The following is a 27,831-nucleotide window of genomic DNA, read 5'->3' on the forward strand; positions in this document are numbered from 1 at the left end:
CACGAGATAAAATCAGTTTTAAAAATTAAATTTAAATTAATTTATTTGATTTGCTGATACGTTTAAATCGAAAAAAATAAGTTTCCAATATTGTTTATCCTAACTTTATAATAGTTTGTTACGTTAGTTAGATGAGATAAAATCAATTTTAAAATTTAAATTTAAATCAAACATTGTGATCTAATTGAATTTTGAATTGGATTAGATTGGATTTTAATATAATTAAAAATAAATTCTCAAAAATTCTTTACAAAATTAACTAAAAATTGAGTATTCTGGGTTTATTTCTATGGAAATTGAGTGATTAGAGTGGTGAGGAAACAAGACTACAATGGCTTGGGGTAGTATTAAGCTGCATTCACTTATCTTTTTTCTTTGTTTTCTTTTGCTTTGGAGATTTGATTTTTGTTCTTGTTCTTGTTCATGTACTTTACAGAAAATCAACCTCAGAACTGGTCACTAAATGCTGTATATGAAACCACAAGAATTTTATCGTTCACTACAAAGGCACAAAGTTTCTACAAGCTTGTGTTGCTTCCAAGAGTGAGAGATTATATCAGCAAATATCAAGAATTGCATTATCTTTTATTTCAATCACTCGGAAGGGCATCACTCGTACCTCAAGCATTCTTCGATGGAATTGTGTTTCCACTCTGTGAGGTATATATAGAATTTAATTTTCATGCATTGTCAAGTTTTTTTTACACGTGCATCCAATCATATAATTACCTTGTGAATGATAATCCAAGAGAACAGTTGTGATTATAAAACTGTGATTGATCCATATTTGTTCATGTTTATTTATTAGGTTCTATTTTTCAGGTGATTTCAATTAATTCTTAAATGGTGACTACTTTATAAATCGTTAGATAATTCAGTCAAATAAATTCAGCTGAACATGTTAAGGGTGCGTTTAGATTTATGTTGGAGAAGAGGGAAGCGCGTTTGAGTTCCTTGAACGCTTTATCTTTATGTTTGGGAACGTTTTTATCCTCTAAACACAGATGTGATTTATATCTTCAACTCACTTTTACCAAAAATTATAAATTCTAGCTTTTCTATTTAACTTTTTAGGTTGGATTGAAATTTATGTTCTATATACCAGTTTATGTCTTTCATTATTTTTTTATAATATTTTTTTCTAATACTCTCTTATGCATATTATTGTTTTTTTTATAAAACTTCTGTTTTTTTTGTTTTTATGAATTGTTTTACTGTTATTGTTATTTCTTTTTTGTATGGAATATTTTTTTACTTTGTATTATGATTTTATTAATTCTATTAGAGCACTAAAGAATATTGAGAGTACTAAAAAATATTAAGAATTTATTTAAATATTTAAAATAAAATTATAAAAATTTTAAATTCTTCTGTAATTTTTTTGATCTAAAAGTGATTTTGAATAACATAATCTAAACAATATTTAGTTTACTATAATCTATTTTAAATAAAAATTACCAAATATAAACCACATTAATAATAACTCACTTTTAATCAAAATTAATTTTATACATATCTCTATTTATAAACAGCAATCCAAATACACACTAATTATCTAAGGGTTTAGAATATTATAGATGTTTTCATAAAAATAATCAATTTCTTAAATGACAAGTACATCTTTTATATATATATATAAAATATAGGTGGCTACTCCAATAATATGTTGATGAAGAAGGAAAAAGAAAACAATAATGGGCCCTTTTTCATTAACGAGCTGCTCCCACAGAAAGTTCTCTATGGTCATGAAAAATGCCGCTTTATATTACGTGCACCACCTGTCTTTCTAGTAATAATAAGTTGAAATTTAAGACCCCAAGCCAAGTTTGATACATCTTTCTTTATAACTGATTCAATTAATGCTTATCTTAATGCCGTATGATTCTTCATCATATATAATTTGATAGATGAATGCTTCAGTAACTACGGCAGAAGTAATAACTATATGGTTTTATCATAGAGATTATTATTTAATTAAAATAAAAAAAGTCAAATATATCTAAAGTAACCAGTACATTGCCGTAGCCCATTATATATATATATATATATATATATTAAGAAATTAGAAGGACTAAACAAACAAGCCATTGTTTGTGCTCTAAACAATTTATACTTGTGATATGCACAGTCAGGGACTTGCACCGTCAGAGAAGCTGTATATGTTGGGTCCATTTTAGAGGGGATTTTTATTCCTCCACTTGTTCACAGGTATGTTAGTTGAGGTACTCTTTGAATATAAATATAAAAATTATTATGTATATACTAAAATCAGTTAAAATGTAACTTATATAAATATATATATTGTTTTATTTGTATTTTGTATTACAATATGTATTTTATATTAGTAGCTGATTTTAGTGTATACTTAAAATAGCTGAATAAATGTATTAATGACAATATTAGATTTACTCAAACTTGTCAATTTGTTTACAGCTCTGCGTTATCGAAACTGGCAAGCATGGAACATTCTGGCACTATAAGGTATTTCTTCTTTTTTTTTTTGTTTATTAAAGTATCATATGTACAAAGCTGAGAAGGTGACAATATATATTATAACGGTAATGCTATAAAAACAAAAAAAACAGCCAGAATTTGTCTTATTTAAAATTCATTAATTATTACAACAATTAATAATTGTCTACTATGAATGTACATACATACTCAAAAGAGGTGGCATAGCTTAAAATACAATTTGTTAAAATGTTATATTTGATGGGAAACTGCAGCTATTTCATAAAGATTTTGTTGGAGAAAGAACCTGATCTGCCTGATCCTAATCCTGATCCCGCTGTTAATGCATTAATGGATCACTTTATGAAATTTCTCACTGAAACTAGACAACTTCCTGTGTTATGGCACCGAACACTTCTTGCATTTGTGCACAGGTAACTGATTCACTCTTTTCTATTCCAAGTTGTAATTATCATTCATTAGTGATGCATTTATTTGATATTTCTTTTTTTCAGGTACAAAAATCAGCTACAGGACCAAGATAAAGATCGTTTAATGGTTCTATTGCAAAAGCATGAATCACAGAGTGCAGGGTCTCTGATGGACTTGTTTCTTTGACTTTCAATTTTTTTTTATCATAACTCATAATTAACTGATATTAATTTCTCGTATTACAGTTTACGCGATATCATTAATGAGTTAAACGATATCTAGCTGCTTCAGACCAACGAATCTTTTGAATCTGGCATACCATAATATGAAGCTAAGATATCTGTACTCAAGTTTATATTTTTTTATGTTTAGATATTGACAGAGTTAAGTTTTAACTTTGACAAAAATAATGTACTTTTTTTCCCTCCTGTTAATGTATTAGTAGTGATTTTGCACCTTTTTTTAACAAAAACTTGTTTTTATTATGGTAAAATCTTATTGAGCTGAATCTTTAACTGGAGATTCTTCACTCACAGTTGCAATATATAAATGTGACAAACAAACAAAAAGATTTAGGTATATTAATTTAAAGTTATAATTTCACCAATTGCAAGCATGGTTTGATCATTCAAGACACTGAATTTGAAGAATGTGATCCTTGTTTTCCATCTTCTTCTCTTAAATCTTCAATGGTTTTAGATCTTCAATAACTTTTGATGGATACTCAATTTTTTCTTCATCCTCCTTCTCTTCTAAAAACAGTGGCAAGTCCGGCTTGTTTCATGATTCACATTTTCATTATCCGTTGTTGCAACAACTCATTGTCCTTGTCGTCATCAAGATACCAAGAACACAGATGAGAAAAAAAAAAGCTGAGATTGCTGTTGTCATGGTAGGAGGCATGCAAGGCAACAAAAATATTATAAATATCACTTCTAAAAAATAATTTTATTCTCATCATTATAATTTTTACTTGTATTATTTCTATTGTGTAACCATACTTTATCACTATCATTATCTCCTCTACTGTTATCATCACCAATACAAATATCATCAACATTAATATTATCTTATTTCATTTCTTGTTCGATGCTATTTTTTCCCTTTAAAAGGTTTTAGTAGTGCAATATAAAAAAATAACCTGGAAGACAGGTACCACGTGAAGATAAAGGCATTTTCTATTGGCTCAACATTTTTTAACCTTATATTGTTACCATGATTCATGTGCAGCTACATGTTCCTAGAGTTTTTATATGTTATTATAATTATTGTTGTTATTAATAATCTCATAACATAATATATATTGACATGATATATTCATACATGCATGTGCTGCAACATGATGTTCCTTGCTTATTTAGCCACTTTTATATAATTAATTAATTTTCACAAAGACTAGTGTCCGTGGACTTCAAAGAAGAATTATTAGATCAAAGCCAGCTTGCAACTCCATAGAGTTCACTGCCTTGACACGATTGTTCTCTTACCTTTGTCTGAAAAGTCATTCACTTTGCTGTTGTTGAGATCATATCATGGCTGGTGCACTTGTTGGGGGAGCTTTGCTCTCTGGCTTCATTAACGTTGTCTTTGACAGGTTCATTACAACGGATGCAGTCAACCTGGTCTTGGGCAAGAAGCTTGGTCCTGACTTGGTTGAAAGGCTGAAGATTTCTCTGCTTGCTGCTGAAGCTCTGGTTGGTGATGCCGAGTACAAGCAATTGGACAACCCTTCTGTGAGGGAGTGGCTTAACAGTCTGAGGGATGCTGTTTATGTGGCTGATGACTTGCTGGACGCTGTCCTCACCAAAGCTGCCACTCGAAAGGAGGTACGTTCTTTCTGGCCTGTTAGCTTCCTCGACCGGGATAGGAAGATTGTAGATAAGATGGAAGGGGTGGTTAGAAGAATAGAATTTCTTGTAAAACAAAAAGATTTGCTTGGTCTTGAAAAGAGTTCCTATAGGAACTTTTCGTCATGGAGAATTCCATCCACATCTCTGGTGGAAGGTAATATCCTTGGCAGGGAAAAGGACCAACAGGAAATCATCAAGATACTAAATGATAACAGAGAGCATCAGTTGTCTGTGATTCCCATTGTGGGCATAGGTGGGGTTGGCAAAACAACTTTAGCACAATGGCTGTACAATAATGACAAGTTGATGGAGGGGTTTCAAGTCAAAAAATGGGTTTGTGTCTCTGAAGACTTTAATATCGTTCAGGTTACAAAGAATATTATAGGTCAAACTGCTGGTAATACAGATGATTTCAATTCACTTCAACTTGAACTGAAGGAAAAGTTGTCGGAAAAGAAGTTCTTTATTGTGTTAGACGATGTTTGGAGTGATGATGGTGATGTTTGGAAGAAATTTAGAACCCCCTTTCAATATGGGGTAAAGGGAAGTACAATTCTTGTAACAACTCGTGTCAAAGAGGTTGCCTCTGTAGTCCAAACTTGTCCCCCTTACATTCTCAGTGAGTTGTCTGAGGATTGTTGTTGGTCAGTGTTCGCAAACAATGTTTGTTTTCCAGAATCAAATGGGAATTCAAAACTAGAAGAAATCGGTAGAAAGATAGTCAAGAAGTGTAAGGGGTTGCCATTAGCTGCAGAGACACTTGGAAGCTTGTTGCGAACAAAACATGATGTTAAGGAATGGGAAGCTGTATTAGTAAGTGATATTTGGGAATTTTCTGTGAAAAACAGTAAAATTATTCCAGCATTATTAATCAGTTACTTTCATCTTCCGGCACATTTAAAACGTTGTTTTGTTTATTGTTCATTGTATCCCAAAGATCATCGTTTTTGTAAAGATGAACTAATTTTGCTATGGATGGCCGAAGATCTTTTAAGGCCACCAAATAGAGGAGAGAGTTTATTAGAAGTTGGTAGCAAATGTTTTGATGAACTAGCTTCTAGGTTGTTTTTCAAAAGACATGATCAGTATGTTTCTGAGAGCTTTGGGATGCATGATCTTTTACATGATTTAGCATTGTTCCTTGCTGGAGACTTCTATGGTAGATTTGAAGAGCTTGGTGATGCAGTGAATGTGTATACTCGAACTCGTCATTTGTCTTATGAAAGTTCGAATCTAGTCTCAAAAAATTTTAATTCCATCAGTAAAGTTGAATCTTTGAGGACATTTTTGTCAATTGATGAATTTTCAGAGTCAGATAACATTGATGATGTAACATGTACTCCAATATTGAAGCTCAAATATTTGAGAGTTTTGTCACTTCCATGGTTCAAAGGACTTAATGTATTGCCTGAATCAATAGGTGAATTAACCTATTTGCGTTACTTGGATCTCTCTAGGACATGTATCAGGACACTGCCAGAATCATTGTGTGACTTGTACAATCTACAAACATTGAAGCTGGAATGTTGTTCTAGTTTGACTATGTTACCCAATGGCATGCATAAACTTGTGAATTTGCAACATCTCAATATTTTGGATACTCATTTGGAAGAAATGCCTAGAGGAATGAGCAAATTGCAACACCTGCACATATTAAGCAACTTTATCGTGGGCAAGCATAAAGATAATGGAATCCAGGAATTAGAGCTATTAAATCTTCATGGATCCTTTGAGATTCAAAAATTGGAGAATGTCCTTGATGTGAAAGAAGCAAGGAGTGCAAGGATAATAGATAAGAAGCACATTGACCACTTACTGTTGGAATGGTCTTCAGGTGATTATATGGTTTCAAGCACACAAACTGAAAGAGATATACTCGATAGCTTGCAACCGCACCATTGCTTGGAAGTGTTGCAAATCAAGGGATACAAGGGTACAATATTTCCAGATTGGATGGGGCATTGTTCTTACCAAAACATGACTCATGTATCTCTGGAGTCTTGCAAGAATTGTTGCATGTTGCCTTCACTTGGACAGCTGCCATCTCTTAAGTCCCTCTGCATTCAAGATTTTCATCAGCTGAGGAGTATTGGCATGGAGTTTTACAAGAATGAAGGAGATCATCATTCTTCGCATATTGCACCGTTTCCCTCATTGGAGTTTTTGGAGTTCAATAACATGCCATGTTGGGAGGTGTGGCACTTACCTGACTCGGAAACTTTTCCTCGACTGATGGAGCTTCAAATAAGAGATTGTCCGGTGTTAAAGGGAGATATGCTTGGCCGGGTATTCTTGAGAATCATTTCTTCTTTGTGGGATGTTTCAAAAGTTTGCAAACTAGATATACGTACAGATTATGGAGGAGAGTCTGAGATGTCACTTAGGGAGGATATGGTATCAATTCAGGGATGTGAATCTATGCTGGAGTTTGTACTTCAGGCACTCTTCCGGGACAATTGTGTACTCAAATCTTTGCAAACTCTGACAATATGGAGATGCAGAAAGCTGAAATTCCCCCAGCAACAGCAGAAATACAGTTTAGTAGAGCTTTACATAGAACAAAGCTGTGATTCACTGACCTCATTGTCATTGGATGACTTCCCCAATCTTAAGACTCTCACTATATCAGAGTGCAAGAATCTGAAATCAGTTTCATTGTCAGAGCCATCACATGCTGCTCTTCAACGTCTCACCATCTTTAAATGCAGCAAATTTGTGTCATTCACAGGGAAAGGACTGGCTGCACCTAACTTGACTCATCTTGAAGTCAGCTTCTGCACCAAGTTGGAGGCATTGCCACGTGACATGAATACTCTTCTCCCAAGCTTACAGTCTCTCGAGATAGAGGGCTGCTGGGAATTTTGTAGGTTGCCAAAGGTTGGTTTGCTGCCTAACCTGAAACAGCTTGTTATTGGGAAACAATGGAGGGGTCTATGGTCGATGCGCAAATTGGACACCCTCACTCATCTTATCATTTATGGTTTTGGCAGTGAGAATGTGAAGTCATTCCCTGAGGCCGGTTCACTGCCTCACCTTCCCTCTCTTACCACTTTGAAGATCAGTGGGTTTAGTAATTTGGAGACATTAGAGTGCAACCAACTTCTCTGCCTCACCTCTCTCCAACAATTACACATTCAATGGTGTAATAAGCTGAAGAATATGGCAGGAGAAAAGCTTCCTTCCTCTCTCTTGCTACTTCAAATTGACTCCTGTCGTTTGCTGGGAGAACACTGCAAGAACAAGCATCAACAAATTTGGCCCAAAATTTCCCACATCCCTTCCATTCAAGTTGGTACCCAAGAAGTGTTTCTAAGGAGAACTGGTAGGTCATTCTCTAATCTTCATGTTTCTCATGCAACTACAATTAAATCCATACATGCATAACTTTCGTTTTTCTTAAAAGAAAGTGTTGTATTATTTTCTTTCATTTATGATTCCCTTGTTTGTAGTTATACTTAAGAAATATCCTTTGTTAATCTGAGAAGAACTCATTGCTATTTATGATACTTAAAATTCATATTTTTTTCATAAAAACACATTTAAAGAGGAAGATAAGAAAGACCATGAAATAATAATTTCTTTAAATGTATTAAACAAATGGATGAATCAAATTTACTGTTTTGACCGTCTTTACAGATCCCTCCTCGCTCAGAGGTAAAAGGATGCGGATGGCTAGGATTTCACCATATGTGTAGGGATTAATAATCCTGAGTTTGTTCGAGGCAGTAAACTGGAGTTGTATGTTAGGAATCAGAAGAGGTGGTTTCTATTTTTAGCTGCAGGTTCGTATGATTACTCCATTATACTTTAGAATTTACTTTGCTGTTTTATTTGGAAAAAAGGAAAAAGTTATGAAAGCTTGAATTTGAGAAGGAATTAGTTATATGCACTTCATGACAAAATGGCCTTTGCACTGTTTGATGTTTATGCTGAACTAAGTTGTATATAGCAACTTAAATTTGCTTCTTTAACTGTTTCTGAAATCTGTGTAATGTACTTTTTGTTACAATACCATTGAACATTGACTGTTAACAATTTTATATTTTTATAAAATTTATATATTTATATTCGAATTGGTTAGTTTTCAACAGTTGTGGGGCTGGCTGCACCCAGTTCCAAGTTTCTATGAAGTTAATGAACAAACTTCAACATTGGGTCTGATGTTTCTGCTTTGTGTGGCCACAAATTCTGAGATACAAGAGCCTTGCCACCTTGGACAGTAGACTTTGCCACTATAATTAACAGCAAAGTGATATAATTTGGTTAATAATGACAAAGATAAAACAAGATTATTGTTTATAGAATTAGTTTTTTCTTTGTTTATGTCAGCTTCAATTTTCACTGAAATATTGTTATTTCTTTGTCAAGTTTCCTCAAACTGATTTTGTCTTTGAAGATGAGATGATACAAAGGAAGATTGGTTGTGCTGTACTTCCAATTATTAAATTTTTTCATATTCTTTTGTATTTATCAAACAGGTTCTTTACAACAACAGTCTACTAACCTAACTATAGGGATTTACTTGAGTGGACACAAGCAGTTGAGCAAATAGAAGAAAACTTGAGAGGAGGTGCTATTTTCACCTCAGCAGATTTTTTCATCAGCAACTTGTTTTCATCAAGTGAATGATCGGATGGTAAAATCTAGTGATATTGAACTGAAATTTTAACTGGAGATTCTTCACTCACAGTTCTTCAATTTGGAGGTGTGGTTTGCAGTCTGAGCTCTGTGGTAGAACTGCCAGAAAAGTTTCATTAATTTAATCTTTTGGTTGACCATTTTCTTCTGTAGAATATGTGGTCAGTGCTTGTAAGTTCTGAGACTTGTTTATTTTGTTCCTTTGATTCGGATAATAATGAAGCTTTTTACCTTCTCTTGAGTTCTTAACTCTCACATTGAGATAATAATGAAGCTTGTATATGCCACTTTCTTTGGAAAATTTTCTTGGTTTTTATCTCACAATAGAGAGTTTTGTGATCTGTATTTCTCTGAGAAGAAGATAATATTTACATCCAGCAATCCAATAAAAGAATCATCATGAGCGCCTAGTGCAGTAATTTCCTAAAGTTCTATACATGATTAAATTTGGTTGTGCAACATTTGAGAGCTTCCTCAACTTTCAATTCTGTATCAACTATCAGAAATAAAAATACAAAAATCATTAGTCCCAAAGCATCACATATTTAAAACTGTAATGAGTTATTTTTTAAAGCAACCTTATAGATGAGCTAGCTATCATCACGTGAAGGCGTGAAAGCCAATGTCTATTGCCAACAGATTTTAACCTTATATTATTACTACCATAATACCATGACTGATTTGCAGATTCATGCTCCTGACTTTTATATAATCAAAAATGCTGTAGACATTGGCTGATGTTGCTGAGAAAAAAAAGCTGAGATTGCTATTGTCATGGTAGGCATGCAAGGCAACAACAAAACAACGTCAATTGAATCAAACGACATCATTGAACTCTATCATATATCATGTCTAGAGAGAGGTCGTTTACATGTAGATCTCGTTTGATCACCTAATGAATGGTCTTCTTAGGTTTTCCTCTGCCTTTCACTTTTTGTCCATCTTCCATCTCATCCATCTTCCTGACTGGGTGCTCTTTTGGTCTTTTTCTCACATATTCAAACCACCTGAGACACAATTCTACCATCTTTTTCATAATATGTGCTACTCCAACTCTCTCTCTCTTATATCTTCATTTCTTATTCTATCCAATCGCATATGACCCCTCATCAATCTCAACATCTTCATTTCTGCCACACTTAGCTTATGTTCGTGCTTCCCTTTGACCGCCCAACACTCTGTACTATAAAGCATAGCCGGTCTGATAGCAGTGCGATAGAATTTACCTTTAAGTTTTAAATGTACTTTTTTGTCACATATAAAACTAGATGCACTCTGCCATTTTGACCAACCTGCTCAATTTTTCCATTATCCTGTATGATGCACCCAAGATACTTAAAACTCTTAATTTTTTGTAGGATGTTTTCTCCAATCTCCACCTCTATATTAGGGTTTTTTCTTCGCAGGCCGAACTTATATTCCATATATTCCGTCCTGCTACAGCTTATGCGCAGACCATACACTTCTAAAACTTTTCTTTATAAATCCAACTTTTTATTTAGGTCTTCCCTTGACTCTCCCATAAGGACGATATCATCCGCAAAAAAGATGTACCATGACACAAGCTCTTGGATATGTTATGTGAGTTCTTCCAAGACTAATGTGAAAATATATGGACTTAAGGATGATCCCTAATGTAATTCTATACCAATAGAAAATTTCTCTATCACACCACTTTGAGTTTTTACACTAGTTGTAACCCAATCATACATGTTTTTAATTGCTCGAATATATGCCATCCTTACTCTCTTCTTTTCTAAAACCTTCCATAAGACATTCCTTAGCATCCTATCGTACGCCTATGTTATACTTGCGTTATATAGCCGGTCCGAAGTCCGGATAAAGGAGGAGGGTTGTGTTAGGTCTTCGACAACCAAAATAAAAACTTAGTCGAATTTTCAGTACATGCAAGGCAACAAAACACAAATTAAATTAGGCACCTTATTGTGAATGGAATAGGCCGTGCCCTATTCTTTTCATAGAAGAAAATAATTTCATACAAAGAAACTTGGAATTTAGGGACGCTTTTATATAGTTGTCTTTATGTAAAATTAATAAAAAAAATTACTGAATAATTTAATATATTTGACTAAATTATCATAGATTCATTTTTACTATAAAGAGGGAAGGGAAAAAACAATCATCATTTAAGATTTAAAAACAATTAAAAAAAATTGTATTGATTTTTAAACAACACATGCATGTATAAAGTTTGTACAAAATGAGTAATATGACTCTTTATTTTAAGTTTATTTTTGGTGACATCTTTTTTTTTTTTTAAGTGGAGAATGAATTTAGTCAATTTACCATTTTTAAATATGATAACATTTTTTATTATTAAAAATGAGATTAGAGTTTAAATATCATTGAAAATTCAGAAACTTCAATATCTTATTTTTTTAATAAATAATTTCTACGTTTATGATTTTAATATAACTACGGATACTTCGTTGAGTTGTCGTGTTCGTGTGTCGGACATATTTTGAACACGATATTTGCTAACACTTATCTGACACGCATGTTTGCTATGTTCAAAATGTGTCTTAATAAAAAATAAAAAATAAAAAATTTTTCACCGGACACATTTGAACACACCTAAATACTAAATAGTATCATGTGTCAGCGTATCCAATCTTATTCTTAACATATATTCTTGAAATAAATTTAGATATAATATATATTATTATTTATTAAAACAAAACATATTTTAAATATTTGATATAATTAAAATAAAACATTAAAAATAAATAAAAAAATTAATTTATATTTTAATATTAATAAAATATCAAAATAATATTATAATTTATCTAAAAAATACTATATATATATATATATATATATATATGTCCCATGCCTTATAAGATTTTTAAAATTTGGGTGTGGGTGTGTCCGTGCATCCAAGCTCCGACTGTTCAGCTCTCACAGCGCCGCGAGCTCGAACCAAGGTTCACGCTCTTGTGCGCGCCGTCACCTCCCTGCCAGGCTGCCACAGGTCGTTGCCGTCGTCCTTCGGAGTTGCTGCCGCCGGCCACCAGCTCACCAGCTCCCTGCCACCGCAGCTCGTCAGCATGCATCTTTTTTTTGTTTCTTTCGGTAAATAACCTTGATTTGAATTCTAAATCCCCATTATTGCTATTATTGTTGTGGTAGAATTGTTGTTTTGTTAAAGGTATGGTATTTGTGTTGATGTTGTGTTGTGTTGCTTAGATTTGATAGCGTAAGGGTGGGGGGTGTTAGAGATGATGTCTTTGTTGCGTTTGATCCTCTGATTTTGGCTGTTGCTGTGTTCTTGCCAATTGCCATTGGTTGCTGTGTTGTTTTTTGCAATTTGTTAATTTGTTAACTTGTTAACCATTTAATTGCTGTTGTGTTAGATGTTATTAATTCTTTTGCTATGTTGCTATTGACTTATTGCTCATTGCTGCTCTCTAGTTGTTCTTGCTGGAGATTTTTTTGTGGTTCGTTTTTAGAATTAGCTTTAACTTCAAGTATAAATTTTTTTTTTCCAGGTATGGACAATAGTATTAATCCATGACTTCTTAGTCTGAACTCTTCACCCACTTTGGTGCCTGCGCTTCACAGTCACAGCTGGTGTTCACTTCACTTCTCCTGATGTTATGGCTGATATTGATGCCCACACGTTGACCTGCCACGCCTGTGGCAACGTCGGCCTTGTTGATGGCGACGACGGCTTTTTCTATTGCAACCGCTGTGGTTCCCCTCTGAGGATGTGGTCGATACTGCCGTCGATGACAATGATCTCTTCAACAGCGGCGGTGCTTCCGCCGGCATATACCTCACCAGTCAGCAGCTCCACAAGCCCTCCACAGTCGCAATCAAAGCAGAGCCAATCTCCCAGTATGACTCACAGTCGGTCCTTCTCTGCAACCTCAGCTTGGAGGACGATGACGACCAAACCCCTCCTCGGAACAATGCCAGCAAGGTGAAGAGAAAGGAGGAGAATTATGCTCCACTTTTCGGCAATATTCACTCTGCTCCAGAGGATTTTGCTGATGTGGCTGGCACTAATGTTCCGAGCTTTGAGGATTAGCAGAATGAAGTTAGGATGAGGTACGTGTTAGGGTTGCAGATTATGGTTCAGCTTCAGTGCGAGGCGTTGTTTAAGGAGTTCAAGGTTACTCCTTTGATTTGTGGGTTGATGTCGCCCATTTGGTTGCGGTTTGTGTTCGGAACTGGTGTCTTCAATGATGATTGGGCTGATAAAGTTATCCATGACTCAGAAATGCAGCACGAAGAAGGTCCTAACACTATCAACCTTAGCTTCTATTTTGCATGTTTACCCCCTTTTTGTTGAATTGCATCAAATTTTTTATTTCTTCACATTCAATTTTGAATTCCACAATTTGATAAAATGAATTAGTCACAAATTTAAGAAGTTTAAGGTAGCAGTACTTGTGCACCATAGGTGGTTGGCTGTTTGCCATTTTAATGTCTCCTGATTTTGCGTATATGTTCACGAAGTTACAAACTCCGCAGGGTCTTTTGCTGTGTGGTCTAGTTCTGAATGTGCTAATCCATTTCTATATACAGGCTCAAGATTGAACATGATTTCTATTTTCTGTGTTGATTTTTCATTATCGTTATCTTAACAATAGGACAGAAGGATTGGCTTGATGATGTTATACACTTAGTGTTTAGGATAGCTTCTCATTTCCAGTGCACAGAAGATACTTTTCCTTCTCTTTATTTTCCAGGTGTCATCTGTGTCTTGTAATTCACCAAATTTTTATTTCTATTTCTCCCTTGGTTTCAGAAGTTCTTTCTCTTTATTTTCCAGGTGTCATTTGTGTCTTGTAATTCACCAAATTTTTATTTCTATTTCTCCCTTGGTTTCAGAAGAACCTGAAGATCATAAGACACGGGCTAAATACAGAGAGGAACCCCATAATTTATATGGCCAGCGTGCCGTGATGATATGGTTCAGGGCCTTAAAGAAAAGAATTCCACCATCCTGTACTCTTGCTGTTTCTTTTCTGGCATGTCATGTTGCAAGGGAATAAAACCTGTTCTGCCATCTGACTTAATCAAGGGGACACTGGAAGGGAAGATTCCATATATTTCTGCATTTGTTGAAATTGAAAGGTGTCTTGGACGCCCATCAAGTGCATGTCCTATTAGTTCAGGTGTGATGTTAATGCCTCAACGAGTTCTTATGGTACTGAAGCTAGAAACATTTGCTGCATCAATTGCGCAGTTCATAGGCTTGGAGTTGCCTCCTGTGAATTTCTTTGGAATAGTACATCGCTATCTTCAGAGATTATCTCTTCCTTCTGAAAAGATTCTTCCTCATGTATGCCGCATATATGAATGGGCCATGCCTCTAGATTTGTGGTTATCCTTATCAGAAAAACATTTTAAGCCACCTATTCATGTTTGTGTGATGTCAGTTTTGATTGTAGCAATAAGAATGTTGTATAACATAAACCATTCAGGAGAGTGGGAGAAAAGTTTGTCCAACAAAGGTAATACCAAAGACAATGGTGAGAAGGGTACTGCTTTTTCCCCATGTGATAGACCTAATTCTGGTGAAGAAGGTTCCGAGACAAATTGAAACAACAGGAACATGAATTAGACACTTCAGGACTTCTCCAACACCTTCAAACAATATATAGTGATCTTGCCAATACCCAAGGTGCTTTTTATTTACTTACATCATTCCTTTTTTTGATCCAATGTTGCATGAGCTTATATTCTAGTTGGCAACAGTTCAAAGAAAAAGAGTAGCTAACACCCAATATTTATTGACAGAGTATTCAAAAGACCTGGCATCATATCTCAAACACTGTAGGGATGTTGTCTTTGCTAGGTCAGAGGCATCATATGGGAATTACGAGGAAGAAAAGATGATAGAATACTTGTGGAACTCTTACAAGAATGAAAAGGTAATTCAAGGCTTGGTTGAGTTATATACTGTTGGCACACAAGATTTAGAATATCGAATTCATGACCAAAAAACCAAAAGATAAAAGATTAATTTTGTTTTGTTTTGCATGAGATAAAATCAATTTTAAAAATTAAATTTAAATTAATTTATTTGATTTGTTGAAAATATGTTTAAATCAGAAAAAATCAGCTTCCAATTTTGTTGCAATAAATATTGTTTATGCTAACTTTATAATAGTTTGTTACGTGAGTTAGATGAGATAAAATCAGTTTTAAAATTTAAATTTAAATTAAATATTGTGATCTGATTGAATTTTGAATTGGATTAGATTGGATTTTAACATGATTAAAAATAAACTCTCGAAAATTCTTTACAAAATTAACTAGAAATTGAGTATTCTGGGTTTATTTCTGTAGAAATTGAGTGATTAAAGTGGTGAGGAAGCAAGACTACAATGGCTTAGGGTAAATATTAAGCTGCATCCACTTGTCCTTTTTCTTTGTTTTCTCTTGTTTTGGAAATTTGATTTTTGTTCTTGTTCTTGTTCATGTACTTTACGAAAAATCAACCTCAGAATTGGTCACTAAATGCTGTGTATGAAACCACATGGATTTTATCGTCCACTACAAAGGCACAAAGCTTCTACAAGCTTGTGTTGCTTCCAGGAGTGAGAGATTATATCAGCAAAAATTAAGAACTGCATTATCTTTTATTTCGATCACTCGGAAGGGCATCACTCATACCTCAAGCATTCTTCGATGGAATTGTGTTTCCACTCTCTGAGGTATATACAGAATTTAATTTTGATACATTGTCAGTGTAAAACTGTTTTACACGTGCATCCAATTACATAAGGTCATATTAGCAAAAATAACTACCATGTGAATGATAATCCAAAAAAACGGTTGTAATTATACGAATGTGTAAAACGTTTTGGCGGTTAGTGCATTAAAATTAAACTCGGTATATATATAGTCACCTATTTTGACCCTTAATTTTCATACATTATATTTGTTCATGTTTATTTTACTAGGTTCTGTTGTTCAATTAATTTTTAGATTGATGGTATACACTTTGGTGCAGTGTAAAACATTATTTGATTTCAATTAATTCTTTAATTCTTAAATGCTGACTACTTTATGAACCGGGTGTGTTTGGGGTTCACATTGGAGAAAAGAGAAGCCTGTTTGAGTGTTTTTAACGTTCTATTTTTATGTTTGACAACTTTTTTGAAACTCTGAACCCAACTTTTACCTCTTAACGTACAATTTATGTAAAGCTAAAAATTCTTGCTTCTACGATCACGTTTACCATTGAAAAATTAGGTAAAAAATTTATTCCTTTTCTACCAATTCTACCCTTCACTTTTTTCTATAAAAAGGATGCAAGTAATCATATAACTTTTACCGTAGATCTTTGTGTAAAGGTAAATACTTTAATTTTTTTTATTACTTTTAGTACTCTCTTTTATATTTTGATTTTTATTTTTTTATTTATATGATAAATATTTTTTTATATTATTTTTTGTATTCTGATGTTATTTTTTTAGTGCTTTGATGTTATATTTTTATTGTATTTTTTTATTCATATGACGACTATTGTTAATATAAATTCTTATTTTTATTAATTTTTATGATATTTTTATTATTTTTTGTTTATATAAATTGTATTATATTTATGTTGTGTATAAAATTTTTTATTTTTTTATTTTGTTTTATTCATATGGATTTTATTTACTTCTTGTTGTAATTTTTTTGTTTATATGATATATGTTGTTGGTTGTAATTATTATATACTATATTTGTATGAAATTTTTTTCGTTTTTTTCGTTTTTATTGTACTTCATACAATCATACTGTACTTTATTTTCGTTTTTATTATATACTAATTATAAGTAACAAAAGAGTCATGAATAATAAAAATTTATAGTTCAAAATGATACTAAATTAAATAGTACTAATGGTACTAAAAAATTATAAAACATTTTTTTTGTTTGACATTATAAAATGTATAGTACTCTCTTTAGTGTTTTATGTATTAAAATATATTTTGTCAACTTTTATATGTTACTTTAATTTAGTAAGTAAATATTAATTTTATTACAAAAAGAATTAATAAGATTTATTCAAATATCTAAAGTAAAATGATAGGATAATATAAAAAATTATTTAAATTGAGGTCTTTTTAGTAATTTTTCATCTAAAAGTGATTTTGAGTAGTATAATCCAAACAACATCTATTTTACTATAATCCATTTTGATATAAAGATTGTGAAACATAAATCACTTTGACACAAACTTTGCTTTTCATTAAAATCAAATTTACAAAATCAATTTTATGCAAACTCCCGTTTGTAAACTGTAATTCAAACACACTAGATAGTTTAGTCAAATATGTTCAGCCGAACATGTTAAATCATCTTAGGATTCATAATATCATAGATATCTTCATGAAAATACCCAATTTTCTAAATGACAAGTGCATCTTTTATATATATGTGTTTATCTAATCTAAGAAATTAGGACTAAACAAACAAGTTCTTCCACTTGTTCACAACTATGTTAGCTGAGGCACTCTTTGAATATAAATATAAAAATTATTATGTGTATACCAAAATTAGTTAAAATATAATTGTGTATAAATAAATATATTGTTTTACTTGTATTTTGTGTTATAATATGTATTTTATATTAGTAGCTAATTTTAGTATATACCTAGAATGGTTGAATAAATGTATTAATGGCAATATTGGGTTCGCTCAAACTTGTCAATTTGTTTACAGCTTTGCGTTATCGAAGCTGGCAAATATGGAACATTCTGGCACTATAAGGTATTTCTTTTTTTTTTTTCTATTAAAGTATAATATGTACAAAGCTGAGAAGGTGACAATATATATTGTAATGGTAATGTTAGGAAGACAAAAAAAATAGTCAAAACTTGTCTTATTTAGCATTCAATAATTTTTGCAACAATTAATAAATAATTATTAAAAAATATTAAATAAGACAAATTCTGTCTATTTTTGGCTAATTTATTCTGGTTACCAAACATTTCTGATATTATAAAGCACAGTTAATAATTTAATAATTGTCTACTATGAATTTACATACTACATACATACTCAAACGATGTGGCATAGTTTAAAATGCAGTTTGCTCTTATGTTATATTTGATGGAAACTAATTGTGATAATAACTACAGCCATTTCATAAAGATTTTGTTGGAGAAAGAACCTGATCTGCCTGATCCTGATCCTAATCCTGCTGTTAATGCATTAATGGATCACTTTATGAGATTTCTCACTGAAACTAGAAAATTTTCTGTGTTATGGCACCGAACACTTCTTGCATTCGTGCACAGGTCACTGATTCACTCTTTTCTGTTCCAAGTTGTAATTATCATTCATTAGTGATGCACTTATTTTATATTTCTTTCTTTCAGATACAAAAATCAACTACAGGACCAAGATAAAGTTCGTTTAATGGTTCTATTGCAAAAGCATGAACCATCGAGTGTAGGGTCTCTGATGAACTTGTTTTCTTGACTTCCATTTTTTTTTTGTCATAACTCATAATTAACTGATATTAATTTCTCGTATGGCAGTTTACGTGATATCATTAGTGAGCTAAACGATAACTAGCTGCTTCAGACCTTCAATGAATCTTTTGAACCTGGCATACCATAATATGAAGCTAAGATATCTGTACCCAAGTTTTTTTTTTTTTTATTTTTAGATATTGATAGAGTTAAGTTTTAACTTTGACAAAAATAATATACTTTTTTTTTTCCTTCTGTTAATGTATTAGTGGTGATTTTGCACATTTTTCCAATAGGAACTTGTTTTTAATTTTATTGAGCTGAATCTTTAGCTGGAGATTCTTCACTCACAAGATTCTTCACTCACAGTTGCAAGATATAAATGTGACAAATAAACAGAAAGAATTAGAAATTAAATTAAGGAATATTAATTTAAAGTTATAATCTCAACAATTGCATGCATGGTTTGATCATTCAAGATACCGAATTTGAAAAATGTGATCCTTATTTTCCATCTTCTTCTCTTAAATCTTCAATGGTTTTAGATTTTCAATAACTTTTGATGGAGACTCAATTTCTTTCTTCTTCCTCCTCCTTCTCTTCTAAAATAGTGGCAAGTCCGGCTTGTTTCGTGATTTGCATTTTCATTATCCGTTGTTGCAACAATCATTGTCCTCGTCATCATCAAGATACCAAGAATATAGATAAGAAAAGAAAAAGCTGAGATTCCTGTTATCATGGTAGGCATGCAAGGCAACAAAAGTATTATAAATATTACTTCTATAAAATAATTTTGTCCTCATCATTATCACTTCTACCTCTACTATTTCTATTGTGTAACCATATTTTATCACCATCATTATCTCTTCTACTGTCATTATCACCAATACAAATATCATCAACATTAATATTATCTTATTGTGCTATTTTTCCCCTTTAAAAGGTCTTAATACTGCAATGGTTTTTCTCTATTTAACCACCACCAGTGAAAGATTCTTTCAAAAATAAACTTATTAATAGTTTGTGGGAGTTTAAAATCTCCACAAATTACAAATAAAATCCCATAAAACTAATTTTCGCTACTATTTAACGAATTTTTTAATAGAGGAGTTGTATTGTCCTCAAAAGAAAAAGTTGAGGGTTAAAGTGTTCCTTTTTATTGGACAAGGGGTGTTTGTCTTGTCTTTTGTAAAAATGGATTAGAGCCGGATTGGATGTTTACTCAGAGTAAAAATATGAAAAGGTAAGGCTAAATATAAAATTTTCAAAGATGAATGAGAAGAAATAGTTGAATGAAATGCATCTTATAACTCAAACCTATTGAAGAGAAATAACATTAAGGTTGAATACATAGAGTAATTTAAAGAGAAATAAATATTTAGACAACATGTGACTAAAAAATGAATTCTATAGCATAATGTAAAGATAAAAAATTACAAGAGGATAAAAATATAATAATAAGAATCTTATAACATAATACAAAGATAGAAGATTATGCTATCTAAGAAAAAAAATTTCTAGTGACAAAATAGAGAAATATCAAATATCTAAAGATGGATTTAGAATTGTTAGTTTTTCTTCTAATATATTATAAATAGATAAATAGATACTAGTAGTAATAATAAAAAGATAAATAGATTTGAATAGGAAGCATAGGTGTCCAATAAAAAAAATAGAAAACTATATTATTAGTTTTGGCAACCGTTGAAACGTTCCTCAAGTTGCAATTTTATTGCATCTCTCTGATCATTAAAAACAAAAAAAAAATTGTCGGTTCAAAATAAACCCAGCATAAGACATCAATACGTAGAATTTATTTTTAAAAAGAATCCGGAAGACAGGTACCACGTGAAGATGTAAAACATTGTCTATTAGCACAATATTGTTTAACCTTATATTGTTACCATGATTCATGTGCAGCTACATGTTCCTATAGTTTTTATATGTTATTACCATTATTTTCGTACATGCATGTGCTGCAACATGATGTTGCTTGCTTATTTAGCCACTTTTATATAATTAATTAATTTTCACAAAGACTAGTGTCCGTGGACTCCAAAGAAGAATTATTACATCAAAGCCAGCTTGCAACTCAATAGAGTTCACTGCCTTGACACCATTGTTCTCTTACCTTTGTCTGAAAAGCCATTCACTTTGCTGTTGCTAAGATCATATCATGGCTGGTGCACTTGTTGGGGGAGCTTTGCTCTCTGGCTTCATTAACGTTGTCTTTGACAGGTTCATTACAACGGATGCAGTCAACTTGATCTTGGGCAAGAAGCTTGGTCCTGAATTAGTTGAAAGACTGAAGATTTCTCTGCTTGCTGCTGAAGCTCTTGTTGGTGATGCTGAGTTCAAGCAATTGGACAACCCTTCTGTGAGGGAGTGGCTTAACAGTCTGAGGGATGCCGTTTATGTGGCTGATGACTTGCTGGACGCTGTCCTCACCAAAGCCGCCACTCGAAAGGAGGTACGTTCTTTCTGGCCTATTAGCTTCCTCGACCGGGACAGGAAGATTGTAGATAAGATGGAAGGGGTGGTTAGAAGAATAGAATTTCTTGTAAAACAAAAAGATTTGCTTGGTCTTGAAAAGAGTTCCTATAGGGACTTTTTGTCATGGAGAATTCCATCCACATCTCTGGTGGAAGGTAATATCCTTGGCAGGGAAAAGGACCAACAGGAAATCATCAAGATATTAAATGATAACAGAGAACATCAGTTGTCTGTGATTCCCATTGTGGGCATAGGTGGGGTTGGCAAAACAACTTTAGCACAATGGCTGTACAATAATGAAAAGTTGATGGAGGGGTTTCAAGTCAAAAAATGGGTTTGTGTCTCTGAAGACTTTAATGTCATTCAGGTTACAAAGAATATTATAGGTCAAACTGCTGGTAATACAGAGGATTTCAATTCACTTCAACTTGAACTGAAGGAAAAATTGTTTGAAAAGAAGTTCTTTATTGTGTTAGATGATGTTTGGAGTGATGATGGTGATGTCTGGAAGAAATTTAGAACCCCCTTTCAATATGGGATAAAGGGAAGTACAATTCTTGTAACAACTCGTGTCAAAGAGGTTGCCTCTGTAGTCCAAACTTGTCCCCCTTACATTCTCAGTGAGTTGTCTGAGGATTGTTGTTGGTCAGTGTTTGCAAACAATGTTTGTTTTCCAGAATCAAATGGGCATCCAAAACTAGAAGAAATCGGTAGAAAGATAGTCAAGAAGTGTAAGGGGTTGCCATTAGCTGCAGAGACACTTGGAAGCTTGTTGCGAACAAAACATGATGTTAAGGAATGGGAAGCTGTATTAGTAAGTGATATTTGGGAATTTTCTGTGAAAAACAGTAAAATTATTCCAGCATTATTAATCAGTTACTTTCATCTTCCCGCACATTTAAAACGTTGTTTTGTTTATTGTTCATTGTATCCCAAAGATCATTGTTTTCATAAAACTGAACTAATTTTGCTATGGATGGCCGAAGATCTTTTAAGGCCACCAAATAGAGGAGAGATTTTATTAGAAGTTGGTAGAAAATGTTTTGATGAACTAGCTTCTAGGTTATTTTTCAAAAGACATGATCGCTATGCTTCTGAGTGGTTTGTGATGCATGACCTTTTACATGATTTAGCATTGTTCCTTGCTGGAGACTTCTATGGTAGATTTGAAGAGCTTGGTGATGCAGTGAATGTGTATACTCGAACTCGTCATTTGTCTTGTAAAAGTCCGAATCATCTAGTCTCAAAAAATTTTAGTTCCATCAGTAAAGTTGAATCTTTGAGGACATTTTTGTCAACTAATGTCGTTTCAAAGTCAGATAACATTGATGATGTAACATGTACTCCAATATTGAAGCTCAAATATTTGAGAGTTTTGTCACTTCTATCGTTCAAAGCACTTGATGTATTGCCTCGTCAAATAGGTAAATTAACCTATTTGCGTTACTTGGATCTTTCTAGGACATGTATTAGGACACTGCCTGAATCATTGTGTGACTTGTACAATCTACAAACATTGAAGCTGGTAGGTTGTTCTAGTTTGACTATGTTACCCAATGGCATGCATAAACTTGTGAATTTGCAACATCTCAATATTCTGGGTACTCCTTTGAAAGAAATGCCAAGAGGAATGAGCAAATTGCAACACCTGCACACATTAAGCTACTTTATCGTGGGCAAGCATAAAGATAATGGAATCCAGGAATTAGAGCTATTAAATCTTTATGAATTCTGTCATATTAAAAAATTGGAGAATGTCGTTGATGTGAAAGAAGCAAGGAGTGCAAGGATAATAGATAAGAAGCACATTGACAACTTACGGTTGGAATGGTCTTCAGGTGATTATATGGTTTCAAGCACACAAACTGAAAGAGATATACTTGACAGCTTGCAACCGCACCATGGCTTGGAAGTGTTGCAAATCAAGGGATACAAGGGTACAATATTTCCAAATTGGATGGGGCATTGTTCTTACCAAAACATGGCTCATGTATCTCTGGAGTCTTGTAAGAATTGTTGCATGTTGCCTTCACTTGGACAGCTGCCATCTCTTAAGTCCCTCCGCATTCAAGGTTTTCATCAGCTGAGGAGTATTGGCATGGAGTTTTACAAGAATGAAGGCGATCATCGTTCTTCGCTTCTTGCACCGTTTCCCTCATTGGAGATTTTGGAGTTCAATAACATGCCATGTTGGGAGGCGTGGCACTTACCTGACTCGGAAACTTTTCCTCAACTCAGGAAGCTTCAGATAAGAGATTGTCCGGTGTTAACGGTAGATATCCTTGATCGGGTATTCTTGAGAATCATTTCTTCTTTGTGGGATGTTTCAAAAGTTCGCAGACTAAATATACATACGGATTATGAAGGAGAGTCTGAGATGTCACTTAGGGAGGCTATGGTATCAATCAAGGGATGTGAATCTATGCTGAAGTTTGTACTTCAGGCAATGAGTGTCAACCATCTAAGTTGCCTCAAAGATATCTATATCTCAGGTTGGTCGCTTGATGTACTCTTCCGGGACAGTTGTGTACTCAAATCTTTGCAAACTCTGAAAATATGGGGATGTAGCAAGCTGGAATTCCCTCAGCAACAGCAGAAATACAGTTTAGTAGAGCTATACATAGATGGAAGCTGTGATTCACTGACCTCATTGTCATTGGATGACTTCCCCAATCTTAAGACTCTCACTATGATCGAGTGCAAGAATCTGAAATCAGTTTCACTGTCAGAGCCATCACATGCTGCTCTTCAACGTCTCACCATCTTTAAATGCCGCAAATTTGTGTCATTCACAGGAAAAGGACTGGCTGCACCCAACTTGACTCGTCTTGAGGTCAGCTTCTGCACCAAGTTGGAGGCATTGCCACTTGATATGAATACTCTTCTCCCAAGTTTACAGTCTCTCGAGATAGAGGGCTGCCGGGAAATTTGTAGGTTGCCAGAGGTTGGTTTGCCGCCTAACCTGAAACAGCTTGTTATTGAGAAACAATGGAGGAGTCTATCGTCGATGGGAAACTTGGACACCCTCACTCATCTTATCATTGATGGTTTTGGCAGTGAGAATGTGAAGTCATTCCCTGAGGCCGGTTCGCTGCCTCACCTTCCCTCTCTTACCACTTTGAAGATCAGTCGGTTTGGTGATTTGGAGACATTAGAGTGCAACCAGCTTCTCAGCCTCACCTCCCTCCAACAATTACACATTGAAGGGTGTAATAAGCTGAAGAATATGGCAGGAGAAAAGCTTCCTTCCTCTCTCTTGCTACTTCAAATTGACTACTGTCATTTGCTGGGAGAACACTGCAAGAACAAGCATCAACAAATTTGGCCCAAAATTTCCCACATCCCTTCCATTCAAGTTGGTACCAGAGAAGTGTTTCTAGAGAGAACTGGTAGGTCATTCTCTAATTTCATGTTTCTCATGCAACTACAATTAAATCCATACATGCATAAATTTCGTTTTCCTTAAAAAAAAAGTGTTGTATTATCTTCTTTCATTTATGATTCCCCTGTTTGTAGTTATACTTAAGAAATATCCTTTGTTAATCTGAGAAGAACTCATTGCTATTTACGATACTTAAAATTCATATTTTTTTCATAAAAATTTCTTTAAATGTATTAAACAAATGGATGAATCAAATTTACTGTTTTGACCGTCTTTGCAGATCCCTTGTCGCTCAGAGGTAAAAGGATGCAGATGGCTGGGATTTCACCATATGTGTAGGAATTAATAATCCTGAGTTTGTTCGAGGCAGTAAACTGGAGTTGTATGTTAGGAATCAGAGGAGGTGGTTTCTATTTTTAGCTGCAGGTTGGTATGATTACTCCATTATACTTTAGAATTTATTTTGCTGTTTTATTTGGAAAAAAGGAAAAAGTTACGAAAACTTGATTTGAGAAGGAATTAGTTATATGCACTTCATGACAAAATGGCCTTTGCCACTGTTTGATGTTTATGTTGAACTAAGTTGTATATAGCAACTTAAATTTGGTTCTTTAACTGTTTTTGAAATCTGTATAATGTACTTTTTGTTACAATACCATTGAGCATGGACCTTTAACAATTTTATATATTTATAACATTTGTATATTTATATTCAAATTTGTTAGTTTTCAACATTGGGTCTGATGTTTGCTTTTCTGCTTTGCATGGCCACATATTCTGAGATACAAGAGCCTTGCCACCTTGGACAGTAGATTTTGCCACTATAATTAACAGCAAAGTGATATAATTTGGTTAATAATGACAAAGATAAAACAAGATTATTGTTTATGGAATTAGGTTTTTCTTTATTTGTTTATGTCAGCTTTAATTTTCACTGCAATATTGTTATTTCTTTGTCAAGTTTCGTCAAACTGATTTTGTCTCTTTGAAGATGAGATGATACAAAGGAAGATTGGTTGTGCTGTACTTCCAATTATTAAATTTTTCATATTCTTTTGTATTTATCAAACAGGTTCTTTACAACAGTCTACTAACCTAACTATAGGGATTTACTTGAGTGGACACAAGCAGTTGGGCAAATAGAAGAAAACTTGAGAGGAGGTGCTATTTTCACCTCAGCAGATTTTTTCATCAGCAACTTGTTTTCATCAAGTGATCGGATGGTAAAATCTAGTGATATTGAACTGAAATTGTAACTGGAGATTCTTCACTCAAAAGTTCTTCAATTTGGAGGTGTGGTTTGCAGTCTGAGCTCTGTGGTAAAACTGCCAGAATGTTTCATTAATTTAATCTTTTGGGTGACCATTTTCTTCTGTAGAATATGTGGTCAGTGCTTGTAAGTTCTGAGACTTGTTTATTTTGTTCCTGAAGCTTTTTACCTTCTCTTGAGTTTCTAACTCCCACATTGAGATAATAATGAAGCTTGTATATGCCACTTTCTTTGGAAAATTTCCTTGGTTTTATCTCACAATACAGAGTTTTGTTATCTGTATTTCTCTGAGAAGAAGATAATATTTACATCCAGCAATCCAATAAAGAATTATCATGAGCGCCTAATGCAGTAATTACCTATAGTTCTATACATGATTAAATCTGGTCGTGCAACATTTGAAAGCTTCCTCAACTTTCAATTCGTATCAGCTATCAGAAATAAAAATACAAAAATCATTAGCCCTAAAGCATCACATATTTAAAAGTGGGGTTAATAGTCAAATTAGTTCATGAAAGATAAGATATTCTTCAAATTCATCGCTGAAATATTTTTTCAATCAAATTGGTCCTTCAAAGATTGCGAATTAATTATATTTGTCCTTTAAGTTTTAAAGACACTTTTTTGTCACATATATTAAACCAGACGCACTCTGTCATTTTGACCAACCTGCTCAATCTCTCCATTATCCATGTACCCAAGATACTTAAAACTCTTAACTTTTCGTAAGATGTTTTCTCCAATCTTCACCTCTATATTAGGGTTTTTCCTTCATAGGCCGAACTTACATTCTATATATTCCGTCCTGCTAGGGCTTATGCGCAAAAAATATGTACCAACTTCTTATTTAGGTCTTTCCTTGATTCTCCCATAAGGACGATATCATCAGCAAAAAATATGTACCATGACACAAGCTCTTTGATATTCTTTGTGAGTACTTCCAAGACTAATATGAAAATGTATGGACTTGAGGATGATTCCTAATGTAATCCTATACCAATAGGAAATTTTTCTGTCATACCACTTTGAGTCTTCACACTAGTTGTAACCCCATCATACATGTCTTTAATTGCTCGAATATATGCTATCCTTACTCTCTTCTTTTCTATAAAACCTTTCATAAGACCTATCTTGATACCCTATCGTACGCCTATGTTACACTTGCGTTACATAGCCGGTTCTAAGCTTGGATAAAGAAGAAGAGTTGTGTTAAGTTTTTGACGGCCAACATAAAAACTTAGTCGAATATTGATGGCATGCAAGGCAACAAAACACAAATTAAATTAGGCACCTTATTGTGAATGGAAGAGGCCGTGCCCTATTCATTTCATAGAAGAAAATAATTTCATACAATGAAACTTGGAATTTAGCAACCCTTTTGTATAGTTGTCTTTATGTAAAATTAATAGGCAAAAATTACTAAATAATTTACTATATTTGACTAAATTATCATAGATTAATTTTTACTACAAAGAGGGAAGGGAAAAAACAATCATCATTTAAGATTTGAAAACAACTAAAAAAAATTGTATTGATTTTTAAACAACACATGCATGTATAAAGTTTGTACAAAATGAGTAGTATGATTTTATTTTAAGTTTATTTTGGGTGACATCTTTTTTTTTTTTTTAAGTGGAGAATGAATTTACCATTTTTAAATATGATAAAAATTTTTAGGGTTAACAACCAAAAATGTCCCCGAATTATTCAAACGCTGACAAAAATACACTCGAATTTTACTATCGAAATAAATACCTTTAAATAATTTAAAAACATAACAAAAATACCCAATAGTAAATATATATTTTCAAAAAATTCCTTAGAAATTGAATTTTGATGCAACTTTTTGCAAGAATAATTATAAAATTGAGAT

The 27,831-nt window shown here is 33.3% G+C and overlaps 4 protein-coding genes across 5 annotated transcripts; all 4 read left to right on the forward strand.

The window, feature by feature from the left end:
* The first annotated feature begins 331 nt into the window (after positions 1-331).
* On the forward strand, positions 332-3,165 carry LOC112729072 (bystin-like). Its single transcript, XM_025779446.1, has 7 exons — positions 332-341; positions 437-660; positions 2,129-2,208; positions 2,434-2,481; positions 2,727-2,885; positions 2,967-3,044; positions 3,129-3,165. The coding sequence occupies exons 1-7, from the start codon at positions 332-334 to the stop codon at positions 3,163-3,165; spliced, it is 636 nt and encodes a 211-aa protein (XP_025635231.1).
* LOC112726335 (putative disease resistance RPP13-like protein 1) lies at positions 2,042-9,799 on the forward strand. Of its 2 annotated transcripts, XM_025775679.3 has the most exons (7): positions 2,074-2,208; positions 2,434-2,481; positions 2,727-2,885; positions 2,967-3,044; positions 3,129-8,055; positions 8,370-8,515; positions 9,212-9,799. In XM_025775679.3, the coding sequence occupies exons 5-6, from the start codon at positions 4,416-4,418 to the stop codon at positions 8,426-8,428; spliced, it is 3,699 nt and encodes a 1,232-aa protein (XP_025631464.1). In that variant the 5' UTR covers positions 2,074-2,208; positions 2,434-2,481; positions 2,727-2,885; positions 2,967-3,044; positions 3,129-4,415; the 3' UTR covers positions 8,429-8,515; positions 9,212-9,799. The 2 variants fall into 2 exon arrangements, with proteins under 2 accessions (XP_025631463.1, XP_025631464.1); XM_025775678.3 differs by having other exon boundaries at positions 2,042-2,208; positions 2,967-8,055.
* A 2,422-nt stretch (positions 9,800-12,221) lies between these two features.
* On the forward strand, positions 12,222-26,234 carry LOC112726336 (putative disease resistance RPP13-like protein 1). The gene is made up of 12 exons (XM_025775680.3): positions 12,222-12,464; positions 12,881-13,630; positions 14,229-15,024; positions 15,141-15,274; positions 15,693-15,740; positions 15,851-16,060; positions 18,059-18,106; positions 18,478-18,636; positions 18,718-18,790; positions 18,880-24,695; positions 24,969-25,114; positions 25,761-26,234. The coding sequence occupies exons 10-11, from the start codon at positions 20,990-20,992 to the stop codon at positions 25,025-25,027; spliced, it is 3,765 nt and encodes a 1,254-aa protein (XP_025631465.1). The 5' UTR covers positions 12,222-12,464; positions 12,881-13,630; positions 14,229-15,024; positions 15,141-15,274; positions 15,693-15,740; positions 15,851-16,060; positions 18,059-18,106; positions 18,478-18,636; positions 18,718-18,790; positions 18,880-20,989; the 3' UTR covers positions 25,028-25,114; positions 25,761-26,234.
* Positions 13,438-14,943, forward strand: LOC112729073 (TATA box-binding protein-associated factor RNA polymerase I subunit B). The gene is made up of 3 exons (XM_025779447.1): positions 13,438-13,630; positions 14,229-14,299; positions 14,386-14,943. Exons 1-3 carry the CDS (start codon positions 13,438-13,440, stop codon positions 14,941-14,943), a joined length of 822 nt encoding a protein of 273 aa, XP_025635232.1.
* Positions 26,235-27,831: the final 1,597 nt, after the last annotated feature.

Source organism: Arachis hypogaea, chromosome 12, assembly GCF_003086295.3.
Source record: "Arachis hypogaea cultivar Tifrunner chromosome 12, arahy.Tifrunner.gnm2.J5K5, whole genome shotgun sequence".
Lineage (NCBI taxonomy): Eukaryota > Viridiplantae > Streptophyta > Magnoliopsida > Fabales > Fabaceae > Arachis > Arachis hypogaea.

What these genes read in the sequence shown, in the direction of transcription:
- LOC112729072 (XM_025779446.1), top strand. An exon ending in GAACATTCTGGCACTATAAG is followed by an intron (nt 2,482 to 2,726) that starts GTATTTCTTCTT and finishes GGGAAACTGCAG; the next exon opens with CTATTTCATAAAGATTTTGT. An exon ending in CATGAATCACAGAGTGCAGG is followed by an intron (nt 3,045 to 3,128) that starts GTCTCTGATGGA and finishes CTCGTATTACAG; the next exon opens with TTTACGCGATATCATTAATG.
- LOC112726335 (XM_025775678.3), top strand. Translation starts at nt 4,416, where the DNA reads ATGGCTGGTGCACTTGTTGGGGGAGCTTTGCTCTCTGGCTTCATTAAC. An exon ending in AGTGTTTCTAAGGAGAACTG is followed by an intron (nt 8,056 to 8,369) that starts GTAGGTCATTCT and finishes CCGTCTTTACAG; the next exon opens with ATCCCTCCTCGCTCAGAGGT.
- LOC112729073 (XM_025779447.1), top strand. Translation starts at nt 13,438, where the DNA reads ATGAGGTACGTGTTAGGGTTGCAGATTATGGTTCAGCTTCAGTGCGAG. An exon ending in AGAAATGCAGCACGAAGAAG is followed by an intron (nt 13,631 to 14,228) that starts GTCCTAACACTA and finishes CCTTGGTTTCAG; the next exon opens with AAGAACCTGAAGATCATAAG. An exon ending in ATTTATATGGCCAGCGTGCC is followed by an intron (nt 14,300 to 14,385) that starts GTGATGATATGG and finishes TCATGTTGCAAG; the next exon opens with GGAATAAAACCTGTTCTGCC.
- LOC112726336 (XM_025775680.3), top strand. Translation starts at nt 20,990, where the DNA reads ATGGCTGGTGCACTTGTTGGGGGAGCTTTGCTCTCTGGCTTCATTAAC. An exon ending in AGTGTTTCTAGAGAGAACTG is followed by an intron (nt 24,696 to 24,968) that starts GTAGGTCATTCT and finishes CCGTCTTTGCAG; the next exon opens with ATCCCTTGTCGCTCAGAGGT.